The sequence below is a fragment of the Tenrec ecaudatus genome, chromosome 2 (assembly GCF_050624435.1).
Source record: "Tenrec ecaudatus isolate mTenEca1 chromosome 2, mTenEca1.hap1, whole genome shotgun sequence".
NCBI lineage: Eukaryota > Metazoa > Chordata > Mammalia > Afrosoricida > Tenrecidae > Tenrec > Tenrec ecaudatus.
Window position 1 is genome coordinate 195,784,903 of NC_134531.1, and position 13,468 is coordinate 195,798,370.

The 13,468-nt window shown below is 45.1% G+C and overlaps 1 protein-coding gene across 1 annotated transcript in view; it reads right to left on the reverse strand.

The window, feature by feature from the left end:
* RUFY1 (RUN and FYVE domain containing 1) overlaps positions 1–13,468 on the reverse strand; it is a 59,204-nt gene that overhangs the window by 18,301 nt on the left and 27,435 nt on the right. The window contains exons 8-11 of the mRNA XM_075542112.1: positions 7,913–7,982; positions 5,677–5,778; positions 4,545–4,661; positions 3,726–3,893 (exon numbers count right to left, since the gene is read on the reverse strand). Coding sequence (XP_075398227.1) covers positions 3,726–3,893; positions 4,545–4,661; positions 5,677–5,778; positions 7,913–7,982 — 457 coding nt within the window. The remainder of the gene's footprint in view (positions 1–3,725; positions 3,894–4,544; positions 4,662–5,676; positions 5,779–7,912; positions 7,983–13,468) is intronic.

The window sequence follows — 13,468 nt, forward strand, 5'->3', positions numbered from 1 at the left end:
AATGTCGCAGCAGGACTGTGATCTTTATGGAGGCACACAGCAGGCAGTGTTCACTCTGCTGTTCACTGGGATGCTATGACTCAGAACCCCTAACAACAGGACAAACTGGGAGAAGATACTTACAGCATGTACACAAGGGACTAATATTTCGACTATATGTGGAATTATTGCTAAGGAAAAGATAGGAATCCCAAAGCAGACAAAAAATACAAACAGGCAATGCACAAAGAGGAAATGTAAACGGCTAACAAATATATGTAGAGATGCTTAAACTCATGGAATTGAGAAATCAATATGCACACAACAATTATATGTCAGTTTACACCCTGGTAAAAGTTGGAATGATATATAGTGCCAAAGCCTGGATGGGTTTGCGGCCCAGGAATTATGAGACACAGATGATGAGACCTTCTGGAAAGGAGCCCTGATCAGGTAAGCGCGGTGCTGCTAAAGTGCAAGGTCAGTAGTTCCAATCCACTAGGTGCTCTGCAGGGTGAAAGATGAGGCAGTCTGCTCCCATAGATTTACTACCTTGGAAACCCTATAAAAGTTTGCTAAGAGCTAGAATTGACTCCCTGGCAGTAGGCGTGGGTTCAAGGATGTAGGGATCATCAGATACAGCCAGTATAAGATGTGTTTATTGGTGCAGCCCTTGTGGAAAGTAACACAGTCCAGTTTGTGCAAAACTACACAAAGGTAGTATGTGATCAGCAATCCTGCTCCAAGTTACAAGTGCCAGGAAGTGTTCCAAGGTCCCCGAGGGATGTGCGCTTGCCTAGCCCTGGGGTGTTGCCAATGCTTGTGGCATTGGTTGAAATGATCTGTCAACCACTGGGACCGGGACTATGCACTGGGGCACACTCTAGGCTACAAAGCTGTACTGACTTAGAAGGGAAACTAGACTAACATGGATGAAATTAGGGCCAAGGGGAAAAGTTAGCTCCAGAATACTACCACTTCCGTACACGAAAACTTGTGCTCAGGATGATTGGTTTTAGGACAGATAGCAACACTTTAGAATGATGGTCTAAGGAAAAGAGGTGGGGAGGAAGAAAGGCCTATGGATGGATATAAAAAAAAGTGCAACGAAAGAGCTATTTTGTACAGGCTTATTATTGTGCACTAACAACTGAGGAGTGACACCGACTTAACCCTTTGCAGCTAAGGCTCACAGGGAGGAACATTTTTGTAGGGAAAAAGAAAAATAGAAAAAAGATCACACAATTCTATCAGTGCTAGATTTTAACAAAGATCTAAAGCATGCAGTATTGAGGCCGCAGCTAGGGGTTTGGTATTGTCAAAATAGACGTGACCAGCTGGACAGCTGGGGACCCTTGTTAGTTACAAGACATTCAGTAGAACTGCCCCTTGCCCAAACTTGGCAGATAGATTAGCTGGGGCAGTACACCAGTCATGCCGAGCACTCTGGGTGTTCGTCAGTCTTCCTGTGTGGGACTTTGTTGTGGTTGCTATTGTTAGGTGCTCGCCAGTCCACACAGATTCATACTGACCCTATGTACCCACTCATCACTGCAGTCCCACGTCAATCCATCTTGTTGAGGGCACGATGCCCTGTTCCACGGACTCATCTTTCCCAATACACATGTCCAAAGTATGTGAGATGCTGTCTTACCATTCTTGCCTTCTAAGGAGCATTCTGGCTGTGTTTGGCTAGTTTTTAGCAAGGTATTTTAATAAACACACAGTAGTAATGAGCTAGCTTGCAGAGGAAGATAGACAGAAATTCAGAAAATCTAGACTGGGGAGGGGGTGCTCATGGGGTTAGAAAAGCCAACTGCTTCTAGACCTAACCTGGAGGGCCAAGAAAACATCAGAGACAGAACAGGAGAGGAAAGCAATGAAAAAGGTCTATCTGATAATGAACTGTGGTCACTGACATAAAGCATGAATGGAAACAAAGAGACCAGAGGCTGCCATTGAAGGAATGGTATTATCAGAGCATGAGTTTAACATGAGTTTAACATGAAAACTACATGTGACTGTGATCCCTAATACAACTGCCAGGCTGCCAAGAAGCTGGCTGTATAAGCTGCACAGGGTCCACATGGACACACTCCCTGGCAGCCACCAAGGATTTATGACCTCTCATGAGGGAGAGCGAAGACCACGGAGATCACATCTGGGGGAGAATTCTCTCCAGAAAGCAGAATTAGAAGAGCCAGATGTGCTTGCAAGAGCCTGAACTGAATGGCAGTGCCCTGAGCAACTCCTGTTTCACTGCCTCAAGGAACTCTTGGTTTTGGACTTTTGCTGTTCTCTTCCACTGTTGTGAGGGATGGTGACAGCTAGCGTGGCCTTGGAGACCAAAGTGGCTACCAGCAGGAGTCCTAGAATGACTGAGGGGAACAGAACTGCTGGTTTCAAATGTTCCCCTTGGAATTCTTAAGGGACAGAAAAACAAGTTCTGTATTTTCCAGCCACTCCAGAGTCTGCTAAATGTGACCATGGTTTAGTTTTCCGTAACTAACCCGCAGCAACATTACATCTGTACACAAGAAAGAATACAGCGAAATTCAAGGATTAAGAGTAAATTCCAATGGACAAGGGAGAGCCAATGTCAGCGTGGTAAACTCTGACCTAATTGTAGCGGCAACAATTCACTCTCCAATGTTTTCCTCGTGTCAGTAAGGCTCGTGGCTCCCTGGGGGTGCGGCAGGGGAGGTGGTGGGACCCGGGAGTTAATAATGAGAGTACAGGAATGAAGGAAATGCTCCAAAACTGCCTGTGGTGCTGATCACAGAACTCTTATTGATATGCTTGAACCACTGAATCGTATGATATGTGAATTTATGTCAACATAACTGTTGGGGAAAAAATGAAATTCAAAGAGATCATTTGTTGGAGAGTGAAAATTTTTTCCCTCTTTACTTTTGCTTTGCTTCAATTTTCATTCTTGCTAATAAGATCATGCAATATTACAAAAAAAATCCACACCCAAACAGCCTAGTTTAGTAGTACTGTCTGCCATCACATGATCTGTGACAAAAACATTATAGGAAGTTAGAATAAACCATATCTATGGAACATGAAGTGTGACTCGATAATAAAATAGAAAACAGGTTAAAAAAAAGAAAGTGGAAAAGAGATAAAAGAAGAAATAAGAAAAAAAAAGGCAAGTTTTGAGAAGGGGCACAGAATGGTGCAATGGCTTCTGGGCATGAATCCTTTATTTAGATGCCCTTCAGCTCTGACAGGCTGGACTCTAGCTGGGCCAGCTGCCCTTGGACATTCTCACATGACACAGGAGAGGCAGTCGCTAGCTGGGTGGCTATAAAAGACTTGGCAAGAAGAACTTAATGGCAAGGTTTGAACAGACAAAATGATATCTTCAACCTCCTTCTTTCTGCATTTCTTGCGGCCCACACTCAGTCACTGAAGCGGCAAGAAACAGACAGCAGGGAAAAGGGATAAGGAGGTGTGGACAGAGGTGAGGTTTGGATTCAGCAGATGCAATTCAGCTCTCAGTCCCACTGCTCACTAGCTGTGCAAACAGCCCCCTGGGTTTTGTGTTGTTACATACATTTCCCCCATTTTATAAACTTTTCTTAGGGATCACTGTGAGCATCAAGCCTAGCAAGGGCACTCACAAGTCACAGGGTCTTGGACTAAGTCTGATGCATGACGGAGCCTCAAAGACCTTTATATGCTCGCATTCTGCAAGGCTGAAAGGCCCCCAGGACAAACTGCAGGGGTGAGTGTCCTACCTGGACCTTGTGAAACATCTGTAAGTTTATCGCTTTGACTTCTTCGAGCTGCTGGCGGAGGGCTACTAGAGTATCCTGTTTTTCATGGGTGTCCTTTTCCAGTAATTTCATTGCAATTTCCATTTCAGTTTTCATTCCAATTTGTAACTCCAGTTCTTTTTCTAGTTCCTGAAAAGGATATATGCAGGAAAACCTTATTAAAGTAGGTCACAGAAATGTCTCTGACTGAGACTGCATGTTGGGCAATGACTACAATATAAACTGACGGCAGAGTTGGTTAGAGAGGCTAAGAAAAGTCGGCCTGCCAGATAAGTTTTCCCGTTTTTAATTTTGTAATTAAAACTGCATCAAGCCAAGAGAAAGCTGGTAAGCTGCACTGTGAGCACAGAGTTCTAGCAACTGTAGCTTCCCAAGCCCCCACCTCAGGCTGCATGGTTGGAAAGAGCATCTGTCTTGTGTTTGACAGCTGGGAGCAATGTGGATGGTGCCACAGAGGTGAGGCTGGATTCAGAAGATGCAGTTCACTGTCAGTTCCTCTGCTTACGAGCTGTGCAATGTTAGGATTTCTGGAATGGGTCGCTAGTTTAGAGAGACAAAGGTGCAGCCATTCTGAACTAGGTTCTGGCTTGGTTAATTCAGGGCCCATGTTCCTCGCATCCAAGGGCCTACTAAATTTAGGCCCTTCCGCCCCTCTGGAAGCGGACGACTGACTTTCTGTGAGCATCAGCAGGTCTCAGCAGGTCATGGGAGAGTGCAGACAGAAATAACCAAGGGCCACTAAAGGGGACTTTCTAAAGGCAGCCCGTCGCATCTACTCACCAGTCGGACTCTCTTCTCCTCCTTTAACTGCTTCCACACGTCACTGTACATCTCATCCAGACCTTGCCGTGTTTGCTTGTAAGTCTCCAGTTCTACTTTTGTATCCTGTTTTGTTATCTGGATCAAGCAAGAACAGTGAGAGCAATGATTTGCTTCCGTCGAGCTAATGCAACGAATTGGTGTTTTCAAATACAATTTTTTAAAATGTAGGCTAATGTCAAGGTTTTAAGCATGCCGGAGAAAGATGAAAAAGTTCAAAGCTATTAGAAGTTGAAGATAAAAGGATGAGAGCAAATGGATTTTTGAAGTTACACAGACCAGATAATTTGTAAATGCTTATTTTTAATTTTGTAAAATACACATAATAATACAGTTGGCATCTCAGCCATTTTTACATGTACAATTTAATGACACTCACTATTTGTGGAGCTAGCCCCATTAGTTACTTCCCAAAATTTTCCTCACGCTTAAGAGAAACTCAGATCCTCTTAGACAACAACATGCCCTTTCTTTCTCCCACCCGTGCCTCCTATCTACAAATGAGCTTGAGTCTCTAAATATCTATTCTAGATGGTTTAGGCAGGTGGGATCACCCAGCATTTGCTCCTTTGTCCCTGACTGGCTTATTCACTCACCACCATGTTTCTAAGGTTCATGCAAGACTTCATTGCAGTTTTCCGGGCTGAATAATGTTCCATTATAGGGATAGACAACTTTTATTGATCTGTTCATTCAAAGACAACTCACATGTAATTTTCTTTCTAACAGGATAAAAGTACTTCTTAGAAGAAGCCTTTAGTAATGAATCACTCAGGAGTGAATATGCTCTCAGCACTTGGTGGATTGAGAGATGAACCAGGCATGGCCTCATCTTCATTAGGTAATTATGTACAACAATAAACAAAAGCAATGGGAAAAATGGAAGTGTGGCTCCACTCAGAAAGGCCGCCAGAGAAGACAGTGAGTGGAGACTGCGTGTACGGGAGTGAAAGGACTGCCGGCCGCAGTAGCACTTGACGGCATCAAAACAGCACATCAGGGCCCAGGCCGTCAGGGGCTTTGAATTCGGAGACTGAATGGGAAGTCTGAGTGAGGACATGGATGCTGCCTGACTCTCAGGTCAATTTCTCACCTCCACACTCTTTTCACTTTTTTCACGAATCAGTTCATTTTGTTCTCTCAATTGGTGCTGTTCTTCTTGAAGTGAACAAATCCGGCCTTCTGCAGCTGAAAGCTGATCAAGAAATAATTCCATGATTAACATCAAAATTGATCTTTCTGCTCCAATAAGAACCCACATTTATTCGGCATCTTCACAGTTTTCAGTGTACGTTTGATATAAATTCCAGTGGAGGCATAAAGCAGAACTTTTTAGTAATCCAAATGTTTACAAAACTTAATAACTTTAACAAATACTGACAAGAAAACAGCTTATGCTGTTAGCTCTCAATTCTCATGATCGAAAATCAGCTATGTTGAAAATGCTTTAAAAAAAAGTTGGGGACAACATGGACTACATGATACAAGGGATTGCCAACATGTTTCCCTGAGTCTTCATTCTTCTGTTTTTCTAGCCAGTGAGCAAGACTACATTTTCTCTACACCTACATTTATAGGGAGAACTAGAGAAACTCTGAGGAGGAATGAAAACCAACCACTGAAGCCATGCCCTAGAGGCCCTCTTGTTCTCTCTCGGTGAGTCCTGAGGTTTAGGGACAATACAGAAGCAGGGTGCCTTCAGGATCTGTTTGAAGAGAGGACATCCTGAGAGGCCAGGGAGGTGAGCCAATATACCAAGCACCCCCTTGCTGAACGTGGCCTCAGAACCCAGCAGAGAGAAGAGCAAGGCCAAACATTTGTCCCTGGCGCTTCCTGGGTACTCATGACATCATTCACTGGGAGGAACCTGGAAACACAGATTTTCTCACTTCCTCTTTGTCAACAGTATCTGAAACCCCCTAAATTACTTCCCCACGCAGACTCGGACCCCAGGACTGGGCTGTCTTCTAAATATAACCTACTGTGGCTCCAATTAGAAATGTCAAGGCTTTAAAGGAAGTGCCGGCTGCTTTCAAAAGGGGAGGAGCAGACAAAGCAGTAAGTCCATTCTAAACCCGCTCTTTGCAGATACAGGACACACCACAAAGAGGATTTTCTCTTAAGCAGTTTCCAATGTAATCAGTGGCTTCTAAAAATAACAGCCTACTTCAGTTCAAAAGCTAAATTATGTTGAATTACTCTGTTGGGCTGTGCGTATTTTCACTACTATGGGGAAAAAAAGAGGCTAAAATGAGGCTTTCATTCAAAACATGCCACCTCATTTGGGAGAACAAAGAGATTTCTGTTTGTTCTCAAATTAACCAACACCTCTTGAGGGTCGCCACAGACCGAGTATTTCATTAGACCCGTTGATATGCTCTTAACCTCTGTTCTCTTCATCACAGGACTGTTATCAAGTGCCTACCGACAACGAAGCTCAAAGGTCTACCTACTGAAGGTGAGCACGAGTTCTCCCAGGATGCCTTGTCTCTGAACACCTGCTTTGCATTTCCTACTAGTCACACACATCGGAGCGCCTTTCTGGAAAGGCTTACAGCTCAGGCCTCTCAGGCTGGGCAGCAGCCTTAGAAAAGAGCAGCCTGCCTTCCACAGGAGTCCTTCTTTATAAGGGTGTGTCTGCAATATGACCCCACAACAGTGGGTGTTCATGCTTAAGACCCTCTGAGAGCCGACTTCCTTCCTAGTGAATCTTGCGTGAGGGAGTCCTGAGCAGACAGGGACCGCTACGCGTGGAAAGGCTCAGAAAGGCTTGGCAAGCCCCCTTCTGCTAACAGGAGACACGATGTTGTCCAGAGGAGGCTGCCGGGCAGCAAGCTTTCTTCCTCGGCCTCAGCCCTCCTCCTTTCTGCCCTGTCATTCTCTCTTCCTAATGGGAAAGAAGAGGAAGACCCTGCTGTGGAAAGAGCAGGTCTGCTTCCTATTGGGAGAAGCAGGGACACAGAGGGGAGGGCTAGGTCAGGTCTTCTGGGGCAGTGGGGAGACATGCTACCTCACAGGAAATGTGGAAAAGAGGACGAAAGCAGCAACTTCACAACAGCAACAGGGCTTTTCCAAGGAGTTTTCCTCTACTGGACTACTCGGAAGTCAGGGTCAGCTGTAGTGTCTGACTAGGGCTCCGGGCAGGGCAGGGCCGGGCCGGACAGAAGAGGGACATTCTGAGGATGCAAAGTGTTGAGCATAATCACGCCTTGCAGCTCAGCCTGATTCCAACCAGCAATAAGCTGTATTCACATATGCCAAGTTGGCTACTTCTCTTAACCCTGGGAAAATGCTGTTTCATTGGAGAATTTCTAGAAGTTAGTACTAACCTCTTCTTGAAGCTTTGAGTTCGTCTTTTCCAAGCTATCTATTTTGGCCTGAAGATTCCCAACAGTGCAACTGTAGAAAATAAGTAGACATGAACTTATAAAGGCCGTTTTCCCACAGTGTAAGCAATTAAGACCAACAATTTCTAGATTTCTTGTGTGAAAAGGAAAAGCAAAGGATCTCTGATTAGCCCAATGGAGATAATAATTCTAATCTCTATATGTATATGTATGTATATATGCACCTGCATGTGAGCCTGTGGACACATGCACATACAAAGATTTTTTAATAAGTTTTGCTGCTAGAACCTGCTACTCAATTGCTTTTTACTCAAATGGAAAGAAAATATTTTCCACTAACACAATACATGAGGGGAACCAAATGTGTTTGCAGTCATGTATCTAAAGTGATATTCATAAGAAAATATTGATACTTGTGAGTTAGAGACATCCAAAGTGATTTTTAAATCCTTTTTATATTTTTCTCTATTTTTTCAAAAATTCTTTATAGAACATATAACTTGTCTGCTGAGAAACATGCAGCTAGCTGATGTAATGACTCTGACAACAGGAGGCAACAGACTCACTCAACGATTAGTCTCGTAACCACCACAACACCAAGGCTGCTTTCTGGATGTGGTGCCAGGCCTGCTGCTTCTGAGCATGCTCACGCCATTGACTCAGCGAAGTCTTAGCTCAATTCTCACAGCATCCTACTTTACCTGGGAGGACCCCATAACTTTAAATATTATAGAACTCTCTCAAGGTCCCACATCTCTGCAGGAAGCCAAGAATTAAGCATAGGTGATCTGGCTCCAGAGCAACTTTAAAAAAAAAAAGTCATTTTATTGGGGGCTCATGCAACTCTTTTTTTTATTTTTTAATTTTAACAATTTATTAGGGGCTCATACAATTCTTATCACAGTTCATACATATACATACATCAATTGTATAAAGCACATCTGTACAGTCTTTGCCGTAATCATTTTTTTCTCTTTTCTTTTTTTACATTTTATTAGGGACTCATACAACTCTTATCACAATCCATACATATACATACATCAATTGTATAAAGCACATCCATACATTCCCTGCCCCAATCATTCTCAAGGCATTTGCTCTCCACTTAAGCCCCTTGCATCAGGTCCTCCTTTTTTTTCCCCTCCCTCCCCATTCCCCCCTCCCCCATGTGCCCTTGGTAATTTATACCTCGTTATTTTGTCATATCTTGCCCTATCCGGAATCTCCCTTCCCCTCCTCTCTGCTGTCCCTCTCCCAGGGAAGAGGTCACATACGGATCCTTGTAATCAGTTCCCCCCTTCCAACCCACTCACCCTCCACTCTCCCAGCATCGTCCCTCACACCCTTGGTCCTGAAGGTATCATCCACCCTGGATTCCCTGTACCTCCAACCCTCATATGTACCAGTGTACAGCCTCTGTCCTATCCAGCCCTGCAAGGTAGAATTCGGATCATGGTAGTTGGGGGGAGGAAGCATCCAGGATCTGGGGGAAAGCTGTGTTCTTCATCGGCACTACCTCGCACCCTAATTAACCCATCTCCTCTCCTAAACGCCTCTATGAGGGGATCTCCATTGGCCGACACTTGGGCCTTGGGTCTCCACTCTGCACTTCCCCCTTCATTTAATATGGTATATATATACATATACATATACACATATATACACATACATACACACACTTATATCGTTGTTTTTTTTTTTTGTGTATGATGCCTTATACCTGGTCCCTTGGCACCTCGTGATTGCACTGGCCGGTGTGCTTCTTCCATGTGGGCTTTTTTGCTTCTGAGCTAGATGGCCGCTTGTTCACCTTCAAGCCTTTAAGACCCCAGACACTATCTCTTTTGATAGCTGGGCACCATCAGCTTTCTTCACCACATTTGCTTATGCACCCATTTGTCTTCAGCGATCCTATCATGGAGGTGTGCAGTCAATGATATGATTTTTTGTTCTTTGATGCCTGGTAACTGATCCCTTTGGGACCACTCGATCACACAGGCTGGTGTGTTCTTCCATGTGGACTTTGTTGCTTCTGAGCTAGATGGCCGCTTGTTTATCTTCAAGCCTTTAAGACCCCAGTCACTATCTCTTTTGATAGCCGGGCACCATCAGCTTTCTTCACCACATTTACTTGTTCACCCACTTTGGCTCCAGCCGTTGTGTCGGGAGAGTGAGCATCATAGAGTTCCAATTTAATAAAAGAAGGTATTCATGCATTGAGGGAGTGTTTGAGTAGAGGCCCAAGGTCCTTCCGCCACCTTAATACTTGACCTATAAATATAGACACATAGATCTATTTCCCCATCCTCCTATATATATTTGCATGTACATGTCTTTGTCTAGACCTCCATGAATGCCCTTTGACTCCTAGCTCTTTCCTCCATCTCCCTTGACCTTCCTCCTGCCCTACTACCATGCTTCATCGCAACCTGGGCTAGAGTATACCTCTTCTCTAAGCAACCTTACCCTTGATCATTTCCCACCAGGCCTGCCACTCCCCTTTCTGTACCATTTGGGGTCCCATGTTTTTCCCTTGTCCCTGGGTTTGTTAACACCACTTCCTTACCCCCCCTACCCCTCCACCCCAAGTCCCCCCGGAACTGTCGGTCCCGTTGTTTTTCCTCCACATAGTTCATCCAGCCTGTCCTATTCAGACAGACCTGTGGAGTCACTAACATGCACGAAAACTAGACAGAGGAAAACAAAGCAACAGTATACAACCAGACAACAAAACAACAAAAACAAACCACTGACAACAGAACAAAACAGTTCACAAGAGAAAAGCTTGTAGTTAGTTCAGGGATCGTTTGCTGGCCCTTAGGAGCGTTTTCCAGTCCAGTCTGCTGGAGCACCACGCCCTGGCCCCAAAGTCCACTTTCAGCATTCCCTGGGGACCTTGCCTCTCCATTCCCTTGCTGTTCCGCTGCACTCCCCCAGTGATTTGCCTCGGCGTGGTGGGATCAGGTCAGGTGCAATTCCCACACTGTGTCTCCGGTGCTGTCCCCTGTAGCGCCCTTAGTCACTGAGGGGCATCATGTCTCATAGTAGGGCCAGCCATGTTGTTCTCTCTGTGGACTGGCTGCTCTACTCAGGAACATCATCATCACGGCCTGGTGGGCCAGGCTGTGCTCCACTCTCTCCTCCTGCCCCTTCGTCTGCTCCCGTGTGCTCTGATCAGATATGTCCATCTCCCGGAGCTGCAGAGTCAATGTCGTCCTTTGGAACAAATTCTTTTCGGGGGAGGGGCAGGAATCCACTTAATTTATGGTGCTGGGGCCATCATGCAACTCTTATCACAACCATCCATCCATCCAATGAGTCAAGCACATCCATCCATCCAATGAGTCAAGCACTGTTGCCCTCATCATTCTCAAAACATTTGCTTTCTACTTGAGCCTTTGGTATCAGCTCATTTTTTCCCTCCCTTCCCACCCTTCTCCCTCACGAACCCTTGATAATTTATAAATTATTATTATTATTTTGTTATAGCTTACACTGTCCGACGCCACCAACTTTTCTGTTGTCTGTCCCCCAGGGAGGAGGTTATACGTAGATCCTTGTAATCGGTTCCCCCTTTCTACTCCACCTTCCCTCTACCCTCCCGGTATCGCCACTCTCACCACTGACCCTGTGTTTCCAGTTCCTATCTGTACCAGTGTACATCCTCTGGCCTTTGTAAGGCAAACTTGGGATCATGATAGTGGGGGGCGGGGTGGAGGAAGCATTTAAGAACTAGAAGAAAGTTGTATGTTTCATCGTTGCTATACTGCACCCTGACTGGCTCCTCTCCTCCTGGCAACCCTTCTGTAAGGGGATGTCCAGTTGCCTACAGATGGGCTTTGGGTCCCCACTCCGCACTCGCCCTCATTCACAATTTGATTTTTGGTTCTTTTTGCCTGATACCTGATCCTTTTGACACCTCCTGATCATACAGGCTGGTGTGCTTCTTCCATGTGGGCTTTGTTGTTCAGAGCAACTTTTAAGTAATTGGATACAGTGTCACAGATGGGTCCCTTTTAATGGCAAGGGAAGAAGAAAAAGAAAGAAACCTGGCAAGGCTAGTAACTGAAAAATTTAGGAGTTAGGTGGGGAGAAAAATGAAAATGCAAAGGCACAAAATGACAAAGGGAATGGGATGGGCTAACTGTATGCGTAGCTTGGGTAGGTTAAGTGCGGTTCCCAAACACCTCCATAATGTAATCCAGTGCAAAGCGATCAATCAGTTTATTGAAAGTGGGGGAGGGGGAGGCTTCTCAGGTTGTGGTCCTTCTTCTGACTACAAATGGCTGTTTTGGCACGACTCTTGGTTGTTTACTCTCTCACTTCTGCACTCCTTCCATCACCTCAGAATCTTAGGACCCCCAAACTGCAGGAGTCAGTCTCTATCCTGCTTCCTGACTTACAGATCTATCTTGGAATTGGCAGCCCCCCTTAATCAAGTGAGTCAATCTCTTGAAGTAAATCTCTCTTGCTATGCACATGGCTCCGCTTCTATAGAGAAGCCAATGACACAGATGATAACAAAAAACATGGAGGGAATGACATGTTTTAAGGCTTGAGGAAAAAGAAAAGAACAAACAAACCCAAACAAAAGGCCCCGAGCTTGTCAACTCTACCTTAGCTAATATTCAGGGACCCAACAATGGGAGCAATAATGCCTGTCAACTAGTCGCACCCAGGCACACAGAGAAGGCAGAATTATCCACTCGTTTTGTGAAGAGGCCCTGCCTGATACCATGCCAGACGTACAATTAAGGCAACTTCATGGTTAAATTACTAAAACTGAGCAGGTGGAGTTTATTACCATGCTCAAGGACTGGCTAAGTCTGAAGAACGCCACTATTACAATAGTCATCATCACTAGAGTGAGGGGTAAAAGTACCGATTAGCTTCAGGGAGACGAAACGGTATCTGCTAAGAGTCAACACGTAGCTCTTAAAGACAATTCTCCATTAACCAGGCCTAGAAAAGGCATCTCTCCGAGTGGCAGCCGGTACCACACTCAGGAAGAACCCTCAGAGCAGCTTTCCCTCCACACATTCTGAGGGCTAGGTACCAGGGCCCCGCGAGAGAGGAGTCCCGCCCACGTGTCACATACATCCTCGAAAAGGGGGCAGATAGAGAATAACAGGCCCCCAGCCGCATCAGCCTAAGAATCTCCCCACCCCCAAATAGCAGAAATCCTGGTAGTGGTAGAGCAGCCGTAACCTAGCCAGAGGAATTACTGAGAGGCAAATGAGGGGTGAACATGATAGTGGGACAGGAGGAATGTAAAAGGCAATAGAGGAAAGAACCAGGAAGCAAAACTACTTACAGAGGAATAAACGTAGAGGTGTACATATGTAAAAAGATCAATGCATAGCAATAGGGGTGTTGGCCTATGTACATATATTTATATGGCTATACGCTGAGGCAGTGGACGGACTCTGGGCCTCTACTTAAGAATTTCCCTCAACACAAGAACTCTTTGTTATAATAATGTGACACTGGACAGTGCCTATTGCCCAACATGATCTCTAAAGACAAACTGGGTGCATA